The sequence below is a fragment of the Rosa rugosa genome, chromosome 7 (genome assembly GCF_958449725.1).
Source record: "Rosa rugosa chromosome 7, drRosRugo1.1, whole genome shotgun sequence".
Lineage (NCBI taxonomy): Eukaryota > Viridiplantae > Streptophyta > Magnoliopsida > Rosales > Rosaceae > Rosa > Rosa rugosa.
This window is the reverse complement of record NC_084826.1, coordinates 20,515,441-20,541,558: the sequence shown is the minus strand read 5'-3', so window position 1 is coordinate 20,541,558 and position 26,118 is coordinate 20,515,441. Positions and strand designations below refer to the sequence as shown.

Here is a 26,118-nt window from a genome sequence, read left to right as displayed (position 1 = left end):
AATCTGTCTTGCAAATACGCTTCACACAATAGTATTTACAAAAGACTGTGGTTGTTTTGTTTATCAGACAATACAAAACTGTTGTTTGAATGCTTTTAAAGATACAAATCACAATGTTCCCAAAATGCAAAACTCATCAGACAACACAAGACTTTTTTTTTTTATGTCGTCTAAAAAATCAGACGACAGAACACTTATGTCATCTGATACCCCCAAGACACGACACCGTACTAGATGACATATTTTGGTTCGTTCAGACGACAGAACAGGTCTTTTTGGCATAGTGTGGCAGTGATCATGCTGTGGTGGTGGACGACCAAGTTGTGATAGCGGCACCGGCGGCATTGCTGCCGTCGATGGAGATTCTGTGCATGCTAGGGTTTGCCATGGTTTGGAATATTGGGCCTCAAGTGGGCTGGATGGATTCTCTATGGCCCATAGTGCTGTTTAATTTTTGTTTGGGTCGCAAAAACTAGTACCTTAGTTGGAACCTTTTTCTGTAAGCTTCGAGGTTTCTAGGTTTTTGTTAGAATAAAAGTACGTGAATTTACCAAAAGGTGGGTGTACTCGGGATTTTTTGGGATTTTATTCTTCTAGAATAGGGTTTCATGAGGTTCTAAGGAACGATTCTGTTTGGCTCCAGTTTTGTTGCAGCTGGTCAACAGTCTCTTTTCTTGCGTGGGCGTGCCAGCACCGTTCGGGTGCGGTCGTTGGGGATGTCCATTGACCTGACTTCTTTTGAGCGACTGTAGACGAGGAGAGCACCAACCTCGTCGCGGGATTCTTTATGCCTCGTGGCGAGGACTTTTGCTGAGCTTTCTTCTTGTTAACACAATCGATACTCAATATTGTAGATTGAGCAGAGCGACATCACCGGGAAGTATTGAGAACTTGCTAAAGCGTGACTTTAGCTTGGCTGGGTTGCTAGGGCGTTACCCTTGCTTGGCTGGTTCTGTAACCGTTGTGGTCGCGGCACTACCGTCGGCTCCCGAGGAGACTAGGACCGAAGCACGTTGACAGAGGGTTTGGTGGCACTGAAAGTCGGCTTCTGAGAAGACTAGGACTAGGAGTGTGATCACCTATAAGAGAAAGAGAAGGAAAGGAGTTGCTCTTAGAGAGGTTTGCTCTAGAGAGAACTTAGATCATCTTAGAGATGTTTTGATGTATGAATGAGTTTCTTGTGGTGTTTTTGGTCGTGGTACTACAATCGGCTCCCAAGGAGACTAGGACCGAAGTACGTTGACAGAGGGTTTGGTGGCACTAATAGTCGGCTCTTGAGGAGACTAGGACTTAAAGTGTGATCACCTATAAGAGAAAGAGAAGGAAAGGAGTTGCTCTTAGAGAGGTTTGCTCTAGAGAGAACTTAGATCATCTTAGAGATGTTTTGATGTATGAATGAGTCTCTTGTGGTGTTTTTGGTCGTGGTACTACAATCGGCTCCCAATGAGACTAGGACCGAAGTACGTTGACAGAGGGTTTGGTGGCACTAATAGTCGGCTCTTGAGGAGACTAGGACTTAAAGTGTGATCACCTATAAGAGAAAGAGAAGGAAAGGAGTTGCTCTTAGAGAGGTTTGCTCTAGAGAGAACTTAGATCATCTTAGAGATGTTTTGATGTATGAATGAGTGAATTGTTCTATGTTGTAGCCTCTATTTATAGGCTACCAAGCAACACTATTTGGCATTTAAACAAATCATAATGGAGCACTTATGAGTTTATGGAATTGTTAGGTTCAAGCACTTAAACACTAATGGAATGTTAGGTTTAAGTCATTTTCTGCTCCCTTATCCCTCAATTTTTATCTCCACTAAGAACTCAGATTCAACCTTCGATTTCTTCATATGAAATGATCCACCATGAATGTAGATTATTGTGGTAAAATTTCAGAATTTATTTCCATGTGGTTGGGCCAGAAATGCTGCTGGACCTCTTACAGGTCCAGTTTCCAAGTTTTGCTTCTGCAGAAAATTGGACTGTTTGTTTGAAGGTTTTCCACTCCGAACGAGCTTTGGCACTCTTCATAAGAAATGATCAATGGGATGTCTAGAATTAATCTGGAAAGTTTCAACTCATTTGGAGTTCGGATGGTTAGTCCGCCATCCCTCATTTCTTGTCTAGCTCGCTTTCTCCTAGCCGAAGTAGGAAAATGTGCTAAAGTTGATTTTTCATTTCCATGTTTGGTAGGCCTTATTTAGCCTCTTAATAATATATTTTTGAACTTATCGAAAATATATATGTGAGCCACTGATATTGGCTCAATTTCTCCAAGACACGCTTTGTCAAACTAAAATGCTCATTTTGGGTCCAAACATTGCCCCCCAGACCTCGAAGTCAAAGGTCTCTGTCTTGACTGAAGAGGTCTTGAATCAGCACTGCTCTTATAATGTTGTTGCTCCAAAAGCCACTTTTATTGGCTTGACTGAAATTACTTGACTGATTCCATATTAGGCATATTAAATGCCTCTTGTATATGTGCCCAGGCCAAAACCAATGCCCTCTAAGTATATCAGAAAGTTCAAGCCACTATTTAGGCAAGAACACAACTTTTGCATCCTCCGCGACACACAAATTTGAAACTCTTTTTGTATTTTTTTTTTTTTTTTCTATTTTTGTTTTTTTTTTGTTTTTTTTTTTTTTTTTTTTTTTTGTTTTTTTTTTTTTTTGATAAATGACGAAAATAAAAGTAAAAAACTGAAAATTGACAAGAAATTAAAAAACAAAGAAAGGAGCTAGCAGCACTTTGTTTGGCTAACTTCTAGAAGACCACGGGGGAGGCCATCTATGCTTCACTCCAAGCTCCGATATATCAAAATTTGTAGGGTAAAAATCCCTCCTGTGAGAGCTTGTAGGAAAAGAACAAAGATACTTAGCGTTGAAGAATTTGGAGGAATTTGGCTCGTGAGAGGGGTAATCTTGCCCCCCAAGTATCCTTGTTGGTTGGCGAAGCATGATCTTCAATTGCAATTTTGGAGACAAGGATGTCCCAAGATCAGCTTTGTCGCCAACTACCATGTCATAGGACATGATGTTTTCAGAATAAGCCACAGATTGGCCATTATATTTAACCACTTGTTGGTAAAAATTCTCATGATCAAGAGCCTCAAAGAACTTGTACTCCTGCATATGATTCTTGGAACCAATAATCAAATTGTAATTATCATCATATTCATCATAGATTGGCTCCATGTTGAGATCATACTTAGAGTCACCAAAGAGTGGTGAATTGATCTCTTCTTCAAAAATAGGCATATCAAGTATTTGTTTGCCTCTGTCCACTTTCCAGGCATCGTATTGAGACGCCTTTATGGGCTGTATAGTATCATAAACAAATTCTTTTTGCAAGAAATTTGGAGCTTGATAATTGTAAACAAGAGTTAACTTGTACTGGTGATACTCAAACTTGCAGTCGCGAAGTAAAAATTGGCCACTAGAATAATTATTCTGGCCATTCTTGCAAGGTGGGTTGCAGATGTATCCTCCATGTATATCAAAGCCACTGCTTGGCCTTGAAACACTGATGAAGAAATTCAAGTTGAATTGATGAATAAAGCCACAGATTGGCTTCTCTAGACCAAAACTTAATTGATAATTAAGTTGGCCATGATTGTGGCCACCTTCATCATGACGTCCAGTAGCATGGCCAAGGCAAAATTGATGATTGTAAGGTGGGCCATGCCTTGATTGATAATTAAGTGGATCATGCTCTTGACCCTTTGCATGGCCATGACGTCCAGTAGCAAGATCATAATTAGATTGATTATGCACCTGCTTTTGGTTATCAAGGGGGTGAACCTGGGCAATATCTTGCCCCCCATGTATCTGATCAGTAGCCACGTATATGGCTGGGTCAGTGGAGAAATCAGGTATTTGTTCAGAGACAATTTTATTGTCAGAAGAACAATATTGTTGATGACCTTTTCCATGCACAGCCTCTGTGTAAGGCTGTGACTCACCAGTGAGACCCTTAGGTTGATTGCCACCTATAGGCAAGTTAGTCTCAGAAACAACCTCTTCGCGTGCAGGTTTTTGACGTTCGAATTCGCCTTGATGCGAATTAACCAAGGTAGAACCTTCCTCGCGTAAGGTCGTGAACTCAGATGTGATGTTCGCGGCAGGTTGGGCAGTCTGTTTGTCTCTGCTCGAGAAAAGCTTTTGTGACTGCTCTTTAGCTTTCTGAGCATTCTGATTCATTCGCTGCTTCAACTCGCGAATTCGTTGTTCCCTTTTCGCGATCGAAGCTGCCAGATGCTTCCCATAATTTTCACTATGCACTGTAAGGATGCGAAACCTCTCATCCAGGCTAACATCTGGTGGAATGATGAGTGGTTCGAACTCGTCATCAATGTCAATATTGCCAATGGTGGCAACATTGGCCATCTTGTCACTTTAGGAATTTCTTTTGGTAAAGATTTTCCCCTGACATCCCAATGATGGCGAACACAAAAAGACTCTAGTGTTGTCCCACTGGGCGTGCCAAAATGTTTGTTTTGAAGCCCGGTGGTTGAATGTGCTTCAAGAGAAAAGACTCTTCTGAAATAGTCCCACTGGGCGTGCCAAAATGTTTGTTTTGAAGCCCGGTGGTTGAATGTGCTTCAAGAGAAAAGACTCTTCTGAAATAGTCCCACTGGGCATGCCAAAATGTTTGGCTCCAGTTTTGTTGCAGCTGGTCAACAGTCTCTTTTCTTGCGTGGGCGTGCCAGCACCGTTCGAGTGCGGTCGTTGGGGGTGTCCCTTGACCTGACTTCTTTTGAGCGACTGTAGACGAGGAGAGCACCAACCTCGTCGCGGGATTCTTTATGCCTCGTGGCGAGGACTTTTGCTGAGCTTTCTTCTTGTTAACGCAATCGATACTCAATATTGTAGATTGAGCAGAGCGACATCACCGGGAAGTATTGAGAACTTGCTAAAGCGTGACTTTAGCTTGGCTGGGTTGCTAGGGCGTTACCCTTGCTTGGCTGGTTCTGTAACCGTTGTGGTCGCGGCACTACCGCCGGCTCCCGAGGAGACTAGGACCGAAGCACGTTGACAGAGGGTTTGGTGGCACTGAAAGTCGGCTTCTGAGAAGACTAGGACTAGGAGTGTGATCACCTATAAGAGAAAGAGAAGGAAAGGAGTTGCTCTTAGAGAGGTTTGCTCTAGAGAGAACTTAGATCATCTTAGAGATGTTTTGATGTATGAATGAGTTTCTTGTGGTGTTTTTGGTCGTGGTACTACAATCGGCTCCCAAGGAGACTAGGACCGAAGTACGTTGACAGAGGGTTTGGTGGCACTAATAGTCGGCTCTTGAGGAGACTAGGACTTAAAGTGTGATCACCTATAAGAGAAAGAGAAGGAAAGGAGTTGCTCTTAGAGAGGTTTGCTCTAGAGAGAACTTAGATCATCTTAGAGATGTTTTGATGTATGAATGAGTCTCTTGTGGTGTTTTTGGTCGTGGTACTACAATCGGCTCCCAATGAGACTAGGACCGAAGTACGTTGACAGAGGGTTTGGTGGCACTAATAGTCGGCTCTTGAGGAGACTAGGACTTAAAGTGTGATCACCTATAAGAGAAAGAGAAGGAAAGGAGTTGCTCTTAGAGAGGTTTGCTCTAGAGAGAACTTAGATCATCTTAGAGATGTTTTGATGTATGAATGAGTGAATTGTTCTATGTTGTAGCCTCTATTTATAGGCTACCAAGCAACACTATTTGGCATTTAAACAAATCATAATGGAGCACTTATGAGTTTATGGAATTGTTAGGTTCAAGCACTTAAACACTAATGGAATGTTAGGTTTAAGTCATTTTCTGCTCCCTTATCCCTCAATTTTTATCTCCACTAAGAACTCAGATTCAACCTTCGATTTCTTCATATGAAATGATCCACCATGAATGTAGATTATTGTGGTAAAATTTCAGAATTTATTTCCATGTGGTTGGGCCAGAAATGCTGCTGGACCTCTTACAGGTCCAGTTTCCAAGTTTTGCTTCTGCAGAAAATTGGACTGTTTGTTTGAAGATTTTCCACTCCGAACGAGCTTTGGCACTCTTCATAAGAAATGATCAATGGGATGTCTAGAATTAATCTGGAAAGTTTCAACTCATTTGGAGTTCGGATGGTTAGTCCGCCATCCCTCATTTCTTGTCTAGCTCGCTTTCTCCTAGCCGAAGTAGGAAAATGTGCTAAAGTTGATTTTTCATTTCCATGTTTGGTAGGCCTTATTTAGCCTCTTAATAATATATTTTTGAACTTATCGAAAATATATATGTGAGCCACTGATATTGGCTCAATTTCTCCAAGACACGCTTTGTCAAACCAAAATGCTCATTTTGGGTCCAAACAGATTCTTTCTGTAGACTCCATAGGGGTGTTTCGTTTTTGTACTGCTTGCTGAATTATAATGAAAGGGTTGATCTATTTCCATAAAAAAAAAGTTACTAAAGACAAACTAAGTTCCAAGAAAAATGAGACGCTGGGAAAGAGGTTTTTCTCATGATCAATTATTTTGATAGCTGCAATTGTAGCAATTTTTTTTTTTCTTCATAGTTTTTTGTGGTGTATTTGAGAATGAATGAGTCAATGCATTCAAAGCAATAATAGACATCTCAGTCGGGAGAAATTGCCTCAGTCTGGTGTATTTGTGGCGTATTCGGAAGACTTGTTGTGACTGTCTCAATCTGGCCGGCAGTTATATATAGCAGGAAATGGAGAAATTGCCTCCATGACTTTGAAGTTTCTTCCTTGGATATTATTATTGCACAGAAAATGGGCAATTCAGGACGTGGGAATAGGTGGGAATGTGGGGAAGGCTGGAATGAGTCTGAAAGTGACCGAAGTTTCAGCCCTACAGAAAAATACAGAGCTGATGATGAAAGCTTAAAGGTAATAAGAACGTTCCTACTTTTCAATAACTTACTAGATAATAAGAACATTTTATAACTCAGGGGCAACTTACCCCTAGCCAAGAACAGCAACAGCAGTCGGTACTTGAATTCCAAGTTATGAGCTTGCAGGAAGAAGAAGAATCTATTAAGAGACTTTTCTTGAAATGGAACAATGATTGTTGCTGGGCTTCAATACTCTTGCTGTGAACTGCAGGGACGAGGTTATTAACACAAGCAATGAGTAGTGTTAAACAACGACAAGCGTGGTACATGGCTTACTACCACACCAATATTGTCTCTATTAGGTGTTGGATTTTAAGTCAGAAAGTCTCGGTACAACTAGGAATAAGTCACCCACTTGTAAATTAAATCTTTATTTTATCGCTCTCTTGATGTGGGATCTTCACTCTTCAACCATTAGCAAAAGGAAGAGATGGAGGTAAAAAATTGTCATTTCTTTTAACAAATTTTTAGACACAAGCACAAATGCAGTGAGGCTTTAACTAAGTGTTGACGGTTGTGGTGGCTTTTAGAAGGTACTTGGAATTGAGGGGAAAAAAAAAAAAATGCCTCCATGAGATAATCTGTGATTGGCTTGACTTTCAAGTCTTCTCCTTTCTATCTGTAATTACCAGGAAAAATAAGACGCAATGAAAGTAGATGCGTGCTTTCAGGTTCCATCAAGTGTTTCAGTACATTGAGTTCTGACCGGTATCGCATTCAAATTTCTGAGATTTGTAGTTGGATTGACTTTGAAGTCTTCTCCTGTCTATCTGCAATTTTGTAGGCAAGGCCAGGGCTTCGGCAACAATTCAGACACACAGACCTACTCTCTTGGGTTTTGAGATTGACAAGGTGACCGATGACACTTGTGTGGAAGTCTTTCCAACCAAGTTTGACTTGGAAGTCTTCCCCATCTTTCTGCAACCAGCTGGAAAACTGGGTGGAAGGAAAAAGGGGACAAGTCGCACTCAACGTGCTCAGTGGTCCTGATAATAAGTGTCCATGAATTTCTGGGTTTCGAGAAGGATTAGTTCCAAAGCTGGAAGATTCCTGTGCCTGAAGAAAAAAAATGCAAAGCTTATAATTTAATGTTATAAAGAGATGCAAGTGCTGCTAAAAATGTTTGCTGCTTGTGTGAGAGAGCATGACCAACTTTTCCAAACAAAAGTTCAGCTCTATTGTTCTATTTCTGAAAATGACCATGAGCAGTCGTTTTAAATTTATTTGATACAATGAATGTTATATTTGCTCTCTGTGCACTGTGCTACCATCTACAATCACTCTCACCATTCTTACAACTTTAGATCGCAACAAACATGAGGATAAATCTTGTGTGTGTTATTAACCAAAAGTTGACAACAGATCTGTGCGATTTCAATCGCCCAGATTACTATACTGTTTTAATTCCATTGTGGAAACATTTCAGTTTACCATCTCTGACAATGGAAATTATGAATCACACGCTTTCAACTCTAAACAACCTGTTTGGAAACATTGTAGATTTGCTTTTCGACTATGATAACAGTTCCCATTCTTGGATAGATAATTACTAGGTAGAATTATCACATTACTTTGAGAAATTATCACATTCCTTCTGAACGGTAATACTTCATCTAATTTCCAGACACATGAGTAGCATATGGAGTACATGTCACCGAGTTTTACAGATCATCCACGAGCAAAAAACAATTGTAATCAGGATTGATAAAATTTTCTTGTAAAAAGTAAAAGCAACAGGGCATTACAGTGAACATAACAGAGCAGAAAGGTAAAGTGCAACATGTAACACCAATACTTTTGTCCACAGTAACCCACTGGTCATGCAACTCAAATGTTCTGGAGAATCAAGACTCGGTAAAGCCTTCACAAAAGAGTTCACCTGAACCAATCATAGATACAATACTACGATACAATTTATAGACTACCACCACGTAGTGCAAGCACTAGATGAAAGACAGAGCCACCCTCAATGTTGTAGTCTTTAGCAGTTTTGTCATCTCCAAGCTGCTTGCCAGCATAAATCAGCCTGCAGAGATTTAAAACTCATTAGTGCTGATCTCTTAAAAATTGGCCAGTACCATAAACACGTGAAGCTATCAACTAAGACAAGAATAATAAAGCAGCAACCATGCTGCTTATTAAGATTTTATTCTAGCAAGTCTTCTTAAGCAATTAAAATCAAATGCAGGTGAGATCCCAAAACAGTTGTCAAGTTAATGTGCATATACATCAATTATATGGTAACCAAGATATGGAGCACCTAATAGTCCCAAACAGGAATTGAAACAAAGTCAACCACAACTCGACCAACCTTCAGTGGTCAAGATAATCTTGGCCACTGAACAGATCTAGTGTTATCTTGGCCACTGAACAGATCTAGTTCTGCGGAAAACCACGAGAGCCTTTCTGAAGTAAAGAATGAGCCAATGTTGATACAACTTCCTATAGTGGTGAAAGACAACCAAACACTAACCAATGCATTGCTCACTGCCACATTTGCAACCAAATCTCTGGAACAGATCAATCATATTTCTTCTTTTTCAATTCATAGAAACTCAATAGGCAGCAAAGCATAAACAATGTTATATTTCCAGGATGATATAAGGCATGAAAATTAACTAAACTAAGAGTTCAATTTAAAAACATTTAATGCATACTGAAGCTAGATAAAAGTACAAAACCAGACATAACTCAAATTCAAGTAACTTATTACTTTCAATAGATTGAATATGAGAAGAAAGAGAAACAAGTACCTTTGTTGCACCGGAGGAATTCCCTCTTTCTCCTCAACCCTTTCCTTGATTCGGTCAATGGTGTCAGTCGGTTCAATATCAATCTCAATTTCTTTTCCGGTAAGAGCCTTCACCTTAATCATAGTTCCTCCCCTCAGCCTCAAAACCAGGTGAAGAGTTGACTCCTTTTGGATGTTATAATCTGCAAGAGTTCTGCCATCTTCCAATTGCTTACCGGCAAAAATCAATCTCTGCTGATCAGGAGGGATGCCTTCCTTATCCTGAAAACAAGGGTATATTACATGGCTGCATATAAAGGAAAATGTAAATTAAGGATAATTTTAAGGAAACAGCAGATATCAGAGAGACCAAAAACCATGTTTGATCATAAAATTTCACATTATACATTTACTGCTTTCGTCATGATAAGTAGTTCTTCGATAACACTAAGCTTTTTTGCCATCATGTATATCAATCAGTTTACTGTTCCGAGTTGCTACTACACAAACCTGATCTTTAATCAAATACTTGTACAGCAACCGAATTGCTGAACAATGTGAAACACTGTGTGCACCAATTGGACAGCACATACAGAAAACTAATGACATAAAGGTTTAACCATACAATTAGAAATGAAAAATCAACGATAACTCTTTAAGCCATGGGAAAGGGAAAATCATTGATTGACAATCTAGTCTATATCCCTTCAATCTGCAAAAGGCCCAATTTCTGCAAATAAATCAGAGATTTCCTTTAACAATAACAATAAACCTGAACAATCAAATAGACAGGCCAATAGCTAACTTCAGAAACCCTAAACCTAGCTATCAAATTCTTCCAAGACCAACTTCTCTTCACAACACCCAGAAATCATTCAGTCCCGGAGAAAAACACACCCAAAAAAAATAAAAAAATAAAAAAAATAAAAACAAAGACTGAGATAACTACAAACCCATCTGATAAAAAAAACTGAAAACGGCATCTTATAAAACCGCCTTTCTCAAACTTACAAAGCAATGGTGACTTACCTTGAATCAATGGCTAGCATTCTTGCAAGCTGATTCCTTGAGTTTCCAGGATTAGAAAGTTGAACTTGTGTCACAGGAAAAAACCTACACAAACATTTATATGTGTGATAAGAATGAGCAGCAGAGACGCAAGAAAATGAGATTAATAGGTAAGCATGTGGTTAGGTCCATTTGCATATAATCGGGACACTGCAAATGCTAATATTTTAAGTTCAGGAAGAAGTAACTATACAAAAATTGAACAAAGCAAGAAAATGCATATATACCTGTGCATTTCGTTGCAGAAAGAGAGAACCAATTATCACCAACTCTATCGATTTCTCCTGAAATGTCAAGAATCACATATCGGATCATCTCTGTTTCTAATTCCACTAAAATCAGAACTTAAACGAGAACGGGGAGAGAGAAAGAGAGAGGGAGAAGGGGGGGGGGGGGGGGGGTGAACCTTGCCAAAAACGATGTCGTGGGAGTTGGGGAAGCGGATGTGACCGTAGAGGACCTGGAGAACGACGGTGCCACGGAGGAGGCACTTGGAGGAGGTAGTGAGAGCTGCTGGAGGTGGAGGACGAGGATGATCTGGAGTTGGCGGAGGAGCACTCTTCCTCGGAGACTGCCATTGACGATGACTGTCTAAGGGCTTTGATCATTGAGTAAGAACATACATACATATAAAACTAGAAGAAACACCAACGTACAAACTTGTAGATCCTAACTTCCTATTCGTTTCTTGCAGAGAATTATCTCAAATAATAATTCTAACTAAACCAGACAAAATTACTATAGCAATCCCCGCAAATAGTGAAGAAATTCATACATTCTCCAGAAGTTCCTTATTTCTGGTAATCATAGTTTGGCCAGCAATACCTGATCTATCAAGACAACAATAGCTAGTATGGATGCGTGCATTACCAAAGGCAAGAAAAAATAGGTTAATAAGTTGGAGATGTGGATGAACATTTCCTAAAGGTTGCTACTTCTCTTGCCTTTGCATTCATTAGTTCCTGCCAAGAATTTTCTATATATGTAACATATTTGAATACCTCTCAGCCTCGTAACACAAGTGAAGATTCCCAACGTAGTATCTGTGTCCTAGCTTACCAGAGAAGAGTCTTATTAACATTTTTATTAAAGATACTAATTACCTAATTCCACTGACCCTAAGGAGAAACTGCTATATAGGTGATTGAATCAAGATATTCAAATTAATTCCTACGTATCAAAGGTAGGTTTTCCCAGGACACAAACACTAAACTAGTGTGAACTACTTGTCCACTGCATGTACACTAAGCTTTTGTCTTAATAAAGATTCTTTCTTCTTAAACAAAACAATAACAAAAAGCAAATAAAGAAAGAAAGAAAGAAAAAGGGAACGGTTGAACTAGCCCGGAGGTAGACATACCAATATTTGGGCCTTTTGGGTACAGTTGACGCACTCCCTGTTCTTCCAAGCTTGGAAGCACGTCATCTGTCAATATAAAATAAACATGAAACTTTGTTAGAAATAAATTACAAGGAAATAATGGAGATCAAATCAGACATTGATAACATTAATACAATAATCTAGAAGAATAAGCTTATTTTGTTAAAGGATAATCCAAAACACAATAGTCAAAAGTCAAAACCTTGCATTCCTGGGTTAAGGAACTAAATGACGCATTACATTCTCCAGACAATAACTAAACAATATAATTAGTTACGACAATACTTTTGGTATCCAAAGATTAAGCAACAAAGCAACTTTCACATATCAAATTTACAATCTGTATATAAATGTGGAGAAAAAGGTAAAGAATAGGAAAAGCTTACAGTGTAATTAGCACCATAGCAAATGTATGTCCCTTCAATTGGCGGCAGCGGCTCAGGAGCAGATTTGGGATCTGCAAGTAAACTTTGTATAGCTTATAATACGGTGGTGGAGGTGGGTAGGTCGCTGTAGCCATTTCAAGCACCTTGTTGCCAAACCTAACATCAACCAAAAGGAATAAAACATTAAGTTAAACTTGAACGGACAGAAACAAAAAATTTACAGGACAAAAGTTACTGATTTCAAACAAGAAATTTCACCTAAAACTCACAAAATCCTAAAAGTGAGAAAGTCGTCACTGTTTAAGCTAACTAATAACCAGGAGTCCATGAAACTGTAAAGCCACATTTGGTTACTGATAAAGCAAAAATAATAAAACAAATAGATTATTTTTATTACAGCAAATTGCTCCTTCCGCACAATCAAATTACTTGTGTTTGTTCTTTAAGAACACATAGAAAAGAAAACGGAAAACTGAAATTTCAAAACTCTGTAGTTTTGATTGCTCAGGACCTGAATAAACCATAACACTGTATGAATAATTTTCAAAATTACGCTGTTTGTTCAAGTAGCATATCTATCTTGGCAAGCAAAACCACCGCTTTGACCCCAAAAAAATAAAATGAAAGCCACCAAATTGCCACATTGGTGCTTTTTCTTCTCTATTCTCATTCTCGGTATTAGCAGCTGCACTAGGAGCAGCATAAACAGTGGCACTAAATCTGGCCGGACAAGAACTAATTCAATTTTCAAATACATTGAATATTGAATGGCCCGGAAATCACATACCCAATCAGAAATACCAAACCCAACCTAGGAAATTTGAAGTAAGAGAGAGAGAGGCAATTAGCTTCAGATTTCGTAGCCCTCATAATTCCGCAATCACAAGAAATTGAAGCAATTTGAACTTTGAAGGGCTAAGTTTTGGAAACAAAAGCCAGAAAACAATGACCCTATTGCAGAAACCAACTCAGAAACCAAATGAGAGACAGAAAATATGCATACCCAGTTTGGTTGTTGGTCTCAGAAATAGGGAAATGAGAGAGAGAGGAACATGGTTGATTGCTTATGTCGAAGGCTCCAAGCCACCAAAAAAAAAAACGACGGATATTTTACTTCTTGTACCTGCTTTGTACAACGACGGGCCTTTTGGGCCTACTGCTTCCGGCGGTTTTGGGCTCTTGAGCAAGTTGCAGTTTCACTAGAAGTTGGCATTGCCTTGATCACAAAGAGAAAATCTTGGCCCCAACCTTGTACAGAAGGTAGGATATTTGAAAACAATCACCAAAACAGAGCAATTACATTATAATCATGTGATGAAAAAACACCAGGGGAGTCTCCATAATGGAGTTGAGCTGCATGCTTGGTCTGCCTAACCATTTCAACGTCTCCAATACCTTTGATTTATGTAAACATGCCTTCTGTGATTACCAAATCTGTGTTCCAGCTGAGGGAATATCTTGAACAGGATGTTAAACATGGCTCTGTAGTACCATTTCCTCCATCTCTTGCAAAACAAAAGTGACCCGACGACAATTCCAAACCCACATGTAAATCCAATTTCAGCACTGATAACATTCCAATCAATCTCATCTCCAGAATTCGGATTACTTGAGCTTCCATTAAACTTTGGAGGTGGCAATACGATTGCGGTATCCGATGTCAGAGGAGGCCCCCATAATCCTTTATTGCCCTCAAAGGAGGTACTTGGAAATGTCGAAAACTGAGTGTTGGTTGGGATCCTTCCCGTCAGTTGATTGTATGAGACATTCAAGTGCGAAAGGAAATTGAGATTTGCAAACTCGGGGGGAATTTGGCCGCTCAAGTGGTTCTTTGAGAGATCTAAGGACTCCAATTGTCGCATCTTACCAAATGATGATGGGATTTTTCCTGTGAAAGCATTACCTGATAAGTTGAGGGCATATAGTGATTTCAACTCTCCGATTTCCTCAGGTATTGATCCGTTGAATTTGTTGTAGGAGTAGTCAATCAAGGTGAATATAGTTAAAATCTTAACCACATCCAATTCTGAACCTTTGATGATAGTTGTAATTGTATCTCTATAATAAAAGTCAGTATATGTTTCTCTTATAGATCTAGAAATTCCACCGTACGAATAACATGCTCTAATAGTTGGCTCCTTGTTGCACTGGACATGAGGAGAAAGTTGGTGAGAAGGTCCAAGGTTAATTGGAGAATCATCCTTATTAGACACCACAGAAGAAAATCCAAGGTTAGTTGGAGAATCATCCTTATTAGACACCATAGCCTGCCATGTTAGAGACAATCTTCCTGGCATATCACCACTAAAATTGTTGTGAGATAAATCTATTATTTGAAGCACAGGCCATGTGCCATTGGTCTTGGGACATCCAATGCTTCCATAAAACTCGTTGGACCGCAAAACAAGTACACGTAATGTGGATAAGCTCATCAAAAAGCATGGAAAAGTATCAGCTATGTTATTGTTTCCAATGTTTGAAACCTCTAACTTTGAGCAGTTGACAAGAGATTTTGGAAACTTGCCTTGTATCTGATTGTTACTGAGGTCTAGAGTTTGTAACCCACAAATGTTGGGAAAATTATCGGGAATTGTGCCACTCAGGTTGTTTCTCTTCAAATCAATGACTGAAAGCTGATGTGATTGAGTCAAGCATTGGGGAATGTTTCCACTCAAGGAATTATTGGACAGATCAAGAACAATACAACTTGCATTGCATATGGATTTTGGAATGGCCCCGTGAAAGTTATTGCTTGAAAGAGAAAGGTAATACACATTAGAAATGAAGTCACCAATGTCACTCGGTATACTAGAGCTGAAATTATTTCTTGAATAATCTAGATACCTACTATTTAAGAAGAAGGGGAAATGTCCCTGAAGCTGGTTTGAATGAAGATCGACCTTTGACAGAACATAGGTAGAATTATGTAGAGGAGCTTCTAAACTTTCCAAGGAGTTACAAGAAAGATTTAGTTCTTGAAGTTTGAAACTCCAAATCCAATTGGGTATCTGTCCTTGAATTTGGTTGTCTGAGATGTCCAAGTAGGTTAGATAGGATTGATTTCTCAAGAAGTTTGGGAATGTTGTCAACTTGTTAGAAGCTAATCCCAAGTGACCAAGCTGAAGGAAGGAATATGAGGAATGGATACCTTGAAGCTTGTTGGAACGAAGGTCCAGAGAAGATAAAGCAGAAGTGGAATTAGGAAGAGGAGCTTCAAGACTTGCCAAGGAGTTGCCAGAAAGATCAAGGGAATTAAGAGATTTGAGACTGAAAATCCAATTAGGTACCTCACCTTGAAGCTTGTTGGAATGAAGGTCCAGAGAAGATAAAGCAGAAGTGGAATTAGGAAGAGGAGCTTCAAGACTTGCCAAGGAGTTGCCAGAAAGATCAAGGGAATTAAGAGATTTGAGACTCAAAATCCAATTAGGTACCTCACCTTGAAGCTTGTTGGAATGAAGGTCCAGAGAAGATAAAGCAGAAGTGGAATTAGGAAGAGGAGCTTCAAGACTTGCCAAGGAGTTGCCAGAAAGATCAAGGGAATTAAGAGATTTGAGACTCAAAATCCAATTAGGTACCTCACCTTGAAGCTTGTTGGAATGAAGGTCCAGAGAAGATAAAGCAGAAGTGGAATTAGGAAGAGGAGCTTCAAGACTTGCCAAGGAGTTGCCAGAAAGATCAAGGGAATTAAGAGATTTGAGACTCAAAATCCAATTAGGTACCTCACCTTGAAGCTTGTTGGAATGAAGGTCCAGAGAAGATAAAGTAGAAGTGGAATTAGGAAGAGGAGCTTCAAGACTTGCCAAGGAGTTGCCAGAAAGATCAAGGGAATTAAGAGATTTGAGACTCAAAATCCAATTAGGTATCTTTCCTTGAATCTGGTTGTTTGAAAGGTCCAAGTAGTATAATATGGACTGATTTCTCAAGAAATCCGGGAATGCTCTCAACTTGTTAGAAGCCAATACCAAGTGGCGAATCTGAAGGAAGGAGGAATTACTGCCATTGTAATCAAACAACATGCTATTGTGGGAAAGATCAACCGATGAAAGATTTCTGGGCAGCCGAGGACCATTAAAAGGAAAGCTACTAAAGTTGTTTGAAGAAAGATTGAGATTGAGAAGCCCTTGAAGATTGAAGATAGATGTTGGTATTGGTCCTTCCAAATTGTTGTTTTCCAAATCAAGGGTGCCAAGTAAGGGTGAAGATCGAGGTAGTGGAAAATTCAGGGACTTGACCCGAGAACCGATTGTGGGATAGTATTAATATTTCTAGTTTGGGAAGAGAAACAACAGATGAAGGAATAGTCCCAGAAAAAAAAGCACCTCTTAAATTCAGATACCTCAACTTTGTAAGCTTTCCAATTGCAGATGGAATTGAAGAGCTTTTGAAGTCGTTATTGGCCAAATTGAGGCTTTGAAGACGTTGAAGTTGGAAGAGACTGCTTGAATTGTCAATGCTGCATGAGATAGACTCGTTGCTGATGTCAAGACCAACAACACTCCCATTAGTGCTGAAAGTTACACCGAGCCAAGAACAGCATTCGGTACTCGAATTCCATGTGATAAGCTTGGAGGATTTGGAAGAATCAAATTCAAGACTTTGTTTGAAATGGAGCAATGATTGTTTCTGGGCTTCAATACAGTTGCTGTGAACTGTGGGGATGAGGTTAGTAACAGTGGTAGTGATTACGAAGAGGAAGAAATGGAGGAACAGAGTTGGCATGTTTTAAGCAAAGGTTTAGACGCAGGCACAAATGTGTTGTGGGAAAGTGATAATTGGAAACTGGTGATGGTTGTGGACTGGTGGTTGCTTTATAAGGTCATGGAATCGGAAAACTAGTCCATAAGATCTGTGATTAGCTTGACTTTCAAGTCCTCTCCTTTCTATCCATCGGCAACTTCCAAGAAAAATGAGACGGTAGGAAAGTGGAACTATTGTTGTTCTGACGACAAGAAAACACGTCCTATGTATTGCTTTCAAAAAGATATGGAACTTTTGCATTGAAATACTGTTTCTTTAATTTGGTTGATTTCTTGTTGGATTGATTGGACTTGGAAGTTTCTTCACTGGAATGCATTGCACATTTGCACGTAGGAAAGTGAGGACTGTTTTGTTTTGTTCACTAATAACAAAATTTTACTAAGCAAAATAAAGAACAAAATGAGAGGGATGACATAAAAACCAAAACTCAATTGTCATCAAACAACTGAATAATTCCTCTTAAGCAAAGAGAACAGTGAAAAAGCAAGCAGAGAAGCAGCTAAAATCCAAATCATGCTAAACAGACCTGTTGAAGTCAGTAAGTGCTACGTTAAGGGGTGTGAAGTGAGGCAGCCGCCTCAAGCCACGGTCCTCCGGAGGTCTCTGAGAAGGACCTAATGTTTCAATGTATATATTTTTCTTTATTTATTTATATTAAATCTTTGCAAAATTTAGTATCATGTTGCATTCCACGTTAGCGGTACAACCACGCTTTTCTTTTCCCAGCAGCTAAAAGGTTCAACTGCGCGTTGATGGCTTTAGTTTTTGCTTGCCTTACACCATCTCTCTCCATCATTTACTTCACTTTTTTGCTTTCCTCACAAATCTCATGAGATTTCTCGTCCGTTGACCAGCTTGACTTGAAGTCTTTCCCCTCTTCTGCAACCAGCTGGAAAGGAGGGGTGGAAGGAAAAAGGGAGGGGACGAACCGCACTCTAACTTTTCCAAATAAAAGTTGAGAGGTAGTTTTAAATATTCCCAAGTTGTAACCTCATCTGAGGCCGACTTCAGATCACAACAACCATGAGGATACCTCTTCAGTGTTATTAACCATAAGTTAACAAGAGATCTGTGTAGTTTTAATCGCCTCGATTATTATAAATCAATTACGGAATCATTTCAGTTTGCCATCTCTAAGGAATTCGGAATTACACGCTTTCAACTCTAAACAGCCTGCTTGGCAAGTGTTGATCAACTTTTCGAGTATGATAACTGTTCCCCTTCTTAGATAGATACTTGCTAGGTTGAATCATGGTAGTACTTAGAATAAATTATCACATTCTTTCTGAAATGTATATGGAGTACAAGCCACGAAGTTTTATAGATCACCCACAAGCAGACAATAACTGTAATCAGGATTGATAAAATTTTTGCCAATTGAAGCTAAACGTGTATACAGTAAAACCAAGAGAGCATTGACAGTGAACATAACAGAGCAGAACAGTAAAACACGAATATTTATGTCCGCAGTAACCCACTTAGAACAAGTTTTCTGCCATGTAATGCAACTCAAATGTTTGAGAGTATCAAGGCTCGATAAAGCCTTCACAAAGAGTGCCTGAACCGATCAATAGATACAATACTACAATACAATTTATGGACTACCAACATGTAGTGCAAGCAGTAAATAAAGGACAGAGCCACCTACAATGTTGTAGTCTTTTGCAGTTTTGTCATCTCCAAGGCTGCTTGCCAGCATAAATCAGCCCGCACGGCGGACATTTCAAACTCATTAGATGCTGATCTCTTGAAAATTGGCCAGTACCATAGACATGTGAAGCTATTAACAAAGACAAGAATAATAACGCAGCAATAATGCTAATTAATAAGACTTTATTCTAGCAAGTCTTCTTAAGCTGTTAAATGCAGGTGATATCCCAAAACAGTTGTCAAGTTAATGTGCATATACACCAATTACATGGTACCCAAGATTCAAATCATACGGAGCACCTAATAGTCCCAAACAGGAATAGAAGCAAAGTCAACCATAACTCGACCAACCTACAGTGGACAAAGTAATCTTGGCCGCTGAACAAACCTAAGTTCTATGGAAAACCATGACAGCCTTTCGAAAGTAAAGAATGAGTCGATGCTGATACAACTTCCAATAGTGGTCAAAGACAACCAAACACTAACCAATGCATTACTCACTGCCTCATTTGAAACAAAAGCTCAAAGTATGGAACAGATTATTCATTTTTCTTCTTTTTCAATTCATAGAAACTCCACAGGCAGCAAAGCATAAACAATGTAATATTTGCATGGATGATAAAAGGCATGAAAAACAACCAAACTAAGAGTTCAATTTATTAATATGTAATGCATACTAGATAAACTCATAAAAGTACAAAACCAGACATAACTCAAGTTCGAGTAACTTGTTACTTTAGATAGATTGAAAATGAGAAGAAAGAGAAACAAGTACATTTGTTGCACTGGAGAAATTCCCTCTTTCTCCTCAACCATTTCCTTGATTCGGTCAATGACGATGGATTAGGAGTAAGTACCTAGTTCTTTGTTACAATGTTACAAAGGATGCAAAATGGACAACACCAAGTCACCCCACCATATTAAGGTGGACTCCATTTAATGTCAACAGTCTATCAAACATACCAAAAACCAACATGTACTGCGTTATCACAAAATGATAATATTTTTGCAGTAGGGTTATGTGTAAATAATCTGTCGGTGGCTCCATATATTGACAGGAAAACTTTCAAGAAAAAAGTTTGTCAAAGAAACATGCAACCTGTTGGCACCAACTCAAATGACACCTTGAGATCAATAAGCAAAGTTCTGAAGTAAAACAGGTTGAAAACAGACTGTGGGGAACAAAAGAAAGTCTTTGCAAAAGGGTTTATCACACCACCAGCTACAACTGAACCTTAGAGCAAACAAGAAACAAATAGGCAGGTTCCAGTTTTCGTTTTTATGGTAATCAAACACCACTAAGACCAGATAATGATTAAACATATCTTTGCAAAACTTTAGGCAATCTTACTATCTTACTCTACCAAAAAGGTCACAGAAGCTATACCCTTCATTTAAAGTTCGAACTGGCAAAACAATTATCTTTTAATTGTTTTAAAAATCAAGTAGAATATTTCAGCGTCGAATGAGCATTAACCTCGTCAATAATTGTTGAAAGCATACCTCTTTACATCCTCCACAGCTTGTTTACGTCGTTTTATCTGAAGTTCTAGAATGTGAACAAGTGTTCCCCTAGCCTGCATGATAAAGACATAAAAATATAAGGAAAGTAGTCCCGTATAACAACCCAATAGCTTATATTATAAGACCCAATATATCTTACCTGATGGGGCCGCAATGAGTTCAGAAGATGATGCAAGTTCTTGAATATAAGAGATATTTCTTCCACTCTACTTGCATATTATGATGGTCTCTCCACAAGAATATCAGCAAAGTTCCAAAATGTGCTGCTGCAATTCTCTGTTAAGGGACCTTAGTTCCTTCTTAAAATCTAAAACATAGTACAACTTTTGTCAGAATGGAAAAGCGGGGGACATAAAAAAAAAAAAAAAAAGGCGAAAACAATCAAGTACTAACGTACATACATATAAAACTAGAATAAACACCAACATACAAACTTGCAGTTCCTAACTTCCTATTCGTTTCTTGCAGAGAATTATCTCAAATTCTAACTAAACCAGACAAAACTACTATAGCAATACCCGCAAGTAGTCAAGAAATTCATACATTCCCCAGAAGTTCCTTATTTCAGGTAATCATAGTTTGGCCATCAATACCTGATCTGTCAAGACAGCAATAGCTAGCATGGATGTGTGTATTCCCGAAGGCTAGAAAAACTAGATTTATAAGTTGGAGATGTGGATGAACATTTCCTAAAGGTTGCTACTTCTCTTGCCTTTACATTGAATGGTTCCTGCCAAGAATTTTCTATATATGTAACATATTTGAATACCTCTCAGCCTTGTAACACAAGTGAAGATTCCCAACATAGTATCTGTGTCCTAGCTTACCAGAGAAGAATCTTATTAATTTTTTTTATTAAAAATACTAATGACCTAATTCCACTGACACTAAGGAGAAACTGCTATATAGGTGATTGAATCAACACGGTCAAATCAGTTCCTATGTATCAAAGGTAGTTTTTTAACAGGACACAAACAATAAACTAGTGTGAACTAGTTGTTCACTGCATGTACACTAAAGCTTTTGTCTTAATAAAGATTCTTTCTTCTCAAACAAAACAATAAAACAAAGTAAATAAAGAAAGAAAAAGAGAACGATTAAACTAGCCTGGAGGTAGACATACCAATATTTGGGCCTTTTGGGTACAGTTGACGCACTCCCTGTTCTTCCAAGCTTGGAAGAATGTCATTCATCTATATAAAAAAAACATGAAACTTTGTTAAAAATAAACTACAAGGAAATAATAGAGATCAAATCAGACATTGATAACATTAAAACGATAATCTACAAGAAAAACCTTATTTTGTTAAAGGATAATCAAAACTCACTAGTCAAAAGTCAAAAACTGCAACTTCAAATGCATTAATATTGCATTCCTGGCTTAAGGAACTAAATGACGTATTACATCCTCCAAACAATAAATTAAACAATATATATAGCTATGACTAAACTTATGGTATCCAAAGATTAAGCAATAAAGCAACTTTCAGATATCAAATTTACAATCTGTAAATAAATGTGGAGAATAAAGTAAAGAAAAGGAAAAGCTTACGGTGTAATTACCATAGCAAATGATGTATGGCATTTACATAGCTAAATTAAGAGTTAACCATTATGATTAGGAATTTAAGACTACAGTTTCAGAATCTAACATGAATAGCTGATCAATCATAGAATTTATATAGTCCAATCTTGGAAAAGTGAGTACTTGAGTGTCTCTTCCAAACCTAAAAGTGCAATACTTTTACATAGGTAATTTTCATTAATTAAGTACCTCAAAAGTTCTTCTTCTTCTTCAATTGCTCCTTTCTTCTTACCATGAGATAGCTTCCCAACACGTGCACCTAAACTTTCTCGAATACTCTCATTCAGCGTCTCTTCCAAATTTTCAAGCTCTACCAGAATCTGTAAGAAAATTAAAAATAACTTGTTAACCAGAAGGGTTACTACCATCCTGCCTCCATATATTGGGACTGAAGATGCAATAGATCTTCCCCATTTCTCAACAACCAGTAAAGGTTAGCAAATAGGTTTTGGGGAAATTTTTTTACCTGTTCTGTTCTTTGTCCATTTCGCGCGATCTGAGTTTGTTGCCCTTGAGTCAATCCACCTTGAGAGACGTCTTTAGCACGAATAGCATCTATCTCTTTCTTCATATGAGCAATCTATAAGAGAAACAGTGAAGAAATGAGAAAAATTATAATAATAAGTAAAAAAAACTCATCAGTGTCTGTATAAACAAGTTTTTATCATCAACATTAAAGTTCTTTAAATCTTTGTTTTCCTCATTTAAAACAACAAAAAATAAAAAACACAAAAGAACTGGATGCAATTAGAAGAAGACAAGGTGAATGTAACCAAGTGAGGCTGAGAAACATTAACCAGAATATCATGAGAACAGGTACAGAAGGGAGATAATTTCCAAAATACAAGAAGACTGAAGTGTAATATCAGGATACTGGATTTAATTATGATGCATTGTTGTTAGGTTCCCATACTTTTTCCTTTGTTGATGTTGGTACGGTCAACCTAATAATGGATGGTAGCAACTAATTAATTAGAATCATTAGGGACCAGTTTCAAACATTTAAGAGGTCCCTGTTGAATCATGATATTGCAAGTGCATCAACTGTTGTATTCCTTTATTACACGAAGATATAGTGTTTTGCTAGAATTATAAAAGGTACACTACACCAGTGCATGACTTTTCTAAAAATCAATTCAGGAACTGCTTTCTCAAATACCAAGCAATGGTACACTACACTACACTGGTGCGTGACTTTTTTAAAAATCAATTTAGGAACTGATTTTCTCAAATACCAAGCAATATAAACATGTTAATATAAATATATGAACTATACCTAAAGAGTTTATCCAATTGGCAAAAAAGGATCCAATGTACAAGAAAGATAATAAAAAACCAGGATAGTTGAAGACCACTCACCTTTTCCATTCTTTTAGTTATTTTATCACGGGTTTTTATCTGCTTTTCCGAAAGCTGTCCTTTGTATGTTTGCCAAGTTACTTCCTCACCATCATCCTTAAGTCCAAAACCACATGTAAGTAGAATCATCTTCTTTCAATTCATCAGAAAGAAAAAGGTCATACTTAAAGAAAAATAGCAGAATATAAAAGGCAGTTTGAGAAGAATTCTATTGAGCAATGCTATATTGACACATACCTCAGCTTCTTCTATAATGGCATCCTCTCCCATACCCCAAGAGATGCCATCAGCAAGAGAAGCTTCAAGTCTTGCTCGTTGAAGTGATGCCTGCTGATCTAAAATATCTTCACGCATCATGTACTCTCTTAAAAAACTTTTCAAGCCTTTTTCCTACATAGATATGACCAAATGATAAGCAATCATCCCTTTGACACATCGGTACAGAAAGCAAGTGAGGCGGTCTAAGATTCCATTCGAAGAAATGGAGTGCCATCATTGATAACCATAATTCAGCTTATTTCTTTAATGTCACTTTCATTACATCTTTTGAAATCAAGAACTTAATGCATATGTACATATATTTATGCGTCTATGCTATGCTTTGAACCTTCATGTAGATATATTTCCGTGATGGGTGATTCGAAGACTTTGTAAGTGCAAAATTCTGAATTTATCTCACTAACATATTGTTGAAAAAGTAACCGTTGTGTCATCACAGATAAGAAAGCAGTGGAGGTTCTTGGGAAACTCATCTCATAAATGCAAATATATACTGTCCTTCAATATTGGAAGTGCTTAGGTTATTTTTATTGAACAAATATTCGCCTCTCATTATTCTTCACAAATTCAATATAAAAATCAAATGAACAGATGCGTTCTTATTTGAATTTCACTAAGAACACACACAAACTCAAACAATAAATAGTAAATTGAAATCTTACTGGTGGCATAAACTCAGACGGTCCTTGGAAAATGTATAGACGAGATGAACTGCACAAGAAAATGCAAGAATAATCAGAAGGGTAATAACCTTATGATGTGCTTATGACTAAAGTCATTAAGAGAAAAACTTTATGAACGTCTATGTTATGAAACTGATCACTGCAATCCGGTGTTGACTTTAGGAATAGCCCAAGTCTTCTTTATTTTCTGCTTCTTTGAAACGCACCGTTTTACTTTGGCTTATACGCACCGTTTCAACCATCCTCGTGATGGAATCTCCTAGCTGTTTTACGTTAGGTAGCTGACCAGTGTTGAGGTGACACGTGGCTCGCTTGACCACGCTCTGACTATAAATTTCAGCTCTACCTTGTAGAAGAGGGATCGATCAATATATCTGCAATTTCAATTTCTTTCTTTTCTCTTTAGCTCTTTTTTTTCATCTGTTGATTTCCAGTAGTTAGGGTTAGCACCCTAACAATTGGTATCAGAGCTCCAACTCATGGGGCAGGGGAACGCTCTACCACAATACTCATTTACACCGCCGCGTCTACCTGATCCTAGTAATTTTGGCCTCTACGGCGGGGTTACAGTCGCTCAGACTGTTATCGTCCTCAAGGTACCCACCATTTTCATAAAGAGTTGACTCAATTTTCATCCCAACCAAGCTACCCACCATGGCCACCATCCCAAACAACCATCAATGGGTATGTTTTCCCTCACCAGTTTCCACATCTTTCTGCTCACTTGAGCGCCAGTGCACGTCCGCCCCCGCCTGCTTCTTCCGCCCACCATTATCATTTTCAGTCGTATCATTTTCAGCAACCTACACCGCTGGGCCACTATCCACCATCTCCGCCTCTTGATCCGAACCCCCAAAACACGCCGTATCATTTTCAGCACCAACCTCCGGTCATAATTGGACACCCCACAGCGCCCCTCTCGCCTCTACTTCCTTATCATGTTGCTTCGGTTTACCCCAACCCTCAACACGAATCACTTAACCCACCAGTCAATTACCCTCACTCTGATTCATCTATTTCCCACCATCAAACTCAGTCCAAGGCTAACATAATCTCTCAATCGACTTTGTCCTTCACATATGGCAGCATTTTCGGCGGTGATAGAGACGGTACTCCTACAACCAAGAGGCTCAAACTGATTCGGGTGAACCAAAACCTTAGGGTAAGGTCCCAGATACAGATGAAGCGAAAACCCTTGTCTAAGCTCGCTCGTCGCAGTCGAACCCAAATTCATGGCGATTCAAAGACGGACCGATGTGGCGCTCTTTTGATTACGTCCGCAGAACCCAATGCTTTCGATGTGCCAGTTGAGACATCCCCTGCTTCCGTTCCCGTGCTGATAGTTGCAGCAGTGATTGAATCAACACCAAAGCACCTTGGGCAGAAAACCCATATGGGTAATCATGTAGACATGCTTGTCCTCAACTCTCAACTGCAGCAGCTAGTCAAAATTTGTATTGTTAAAGACGCCCAGAAGATGTTCGATAAAAGGCCTAAGAGAGATGCGGTTTCATGGACCAGTATGATTTCAGGCTATGTTAGAGTCTCTGATTCCTCTAAAGCATTAGCTCTGTTCTCTAACATGTGGGTACAGCCACAAGTGTTTACTCGTGTATCAAGTGTTTGTGGAACCATGCACTCTACATGTTACTCGCCAAGTTTGTGTGGGAAAAGAAGAGAATACCACGCACTCTACATGTTTGATAAAATGCTGCCATCAGATAGGCTGTGTAATGCAGGAAGGACCATTATTGCTCCTAGGAGCATTCGAGACGAAGGGGGAGGACTCACGAATCATCGTGAAATTTTTGATGCTTCTGACTATTTTGGCCTTCCCAATGCACGCTCT

At 38.7% G+C, this 26,118-nt stretch overlaps 3 protein-coding genes across 8 annotated transcripts; all 3 read right to left on the bottom strand.

The window, feature by feature from the left end:
• Window positions 1-8,542: 8,542 nt before the first annotated feature.
• Window positions 8,543-13,795, bottom strand: LOC133720589 (ubiquitin-NEDD8-like protein RUB2). 4 transcript variants are annotated; one of them, XM_062146993.1, is made up of 8 exons: window positions 13,555-13,795; window positions 12,432-12,587; window positions 12,025-12,090; window positions 11,071-11,255; window positions 10,892-10,948; window positions 10,626-10,709; window positions 9,619-9,903; window positions 8,543-8,891 (listed from the first exon to the last, which is right to left on the bottom strand). In XM_062146993.1, exons 5-8 carry the CDS (start codon window positions 10,897-10,899, stop codon window positions 8,780-8,782), a joined length of 489 nt encoding a protein of 162 aa, XP_062002977.1. In that variant the 5' UTR covers window positions 10,900-10,948; window positions 11,071-11,255; window positions 12,025-12,090; window positions 12,432-12,587; window positions 13,555-13,795; the 3' UTR covers window positions 8,543-8,779. The 4 variants fall into 4 exon arrangements, with proteins under 4 accessions (XP_062002977.1, XP_062002979.1, XP_062002978.1 ...); XM_062146995.1 differs by having other exon boundaries at window positions 13,435-13,557; XM_062146994.1 differs by lacking the exon at window positions 13,555-13,795 and adding an exon at window positions 13,219-13,425.
• A 1,207-nt stretch (window positions 13,796-15,002) lies between these two features.
• On the bottom strand, window positions 15,003-17,278 carry LOC133720579 (LRR receptor-like serine/threonine-protein kinase ERECTA). The gene is made up of 2 exons (XM_062146969.1): window positions 15,280-17,278; window positions 15,003-15,182 (listed from the first exon to the last, which is right to left on the bottom strand). Exons 1-2 carry the CDS (start codon window positions 16,445-16,447, stop codon window positions 15,103-15,105), a joined length of 1,248 nt encoding a protein of 415 aa, XP_062002953.1. The 5' UTR covers window positions 16,448-17,278; the 3' UTR covers window positions 15,003-15,102.
• Window positions 17,279-19,897: 2,619 nt separating this feature from the next.
• LOC133720588 (uncharacterized) lies at window positions 19,898-24,272 on the bottom strand. Of its 3 annotated transcripts, none has more exons than XM_062146989.1 (8): window positions 24,249-24,272; window positions 23,545-23,697; window positions 23,308-23,439; window positions 22,415-22,528; window positions 22,138-22,268; window positions 21,487-21,556; window positions 20,503-20,670; window positions 19,898-20,416 (listed from the first exon to the last, which is right to left on the bottom strand). In XM_062146989.1, exons 1-6 carry the CDS (start codon window positions 24,255-24,257, stop codon window positions 21,553-21,555), a joined length of 543 nt encoding a protein of 180 aa, XP_062002973.1. In that variant the 5' UTR covers window positions 24,258-24,272; the 3' UTR covers window positions 19,898-20,416; window positions 20,503-20,670; window positions 21,487-21,552. The 3 variants fall into 3 exon arrangements, with proteins under 3 accessions (XP_062002973.1, XP_062002974.1, XP_062002975.1); XM_062146990.1 differs by having other exon boundaries at window positions 23,308-23,436; XM_062146991.1 differs by having other exon boundaries at window positions 20,263-20,416; window positions 23,308-23,403.
• Between the last annotated feature and the right edge of the window lie 1,846 nt (window positions 24,273-26,118).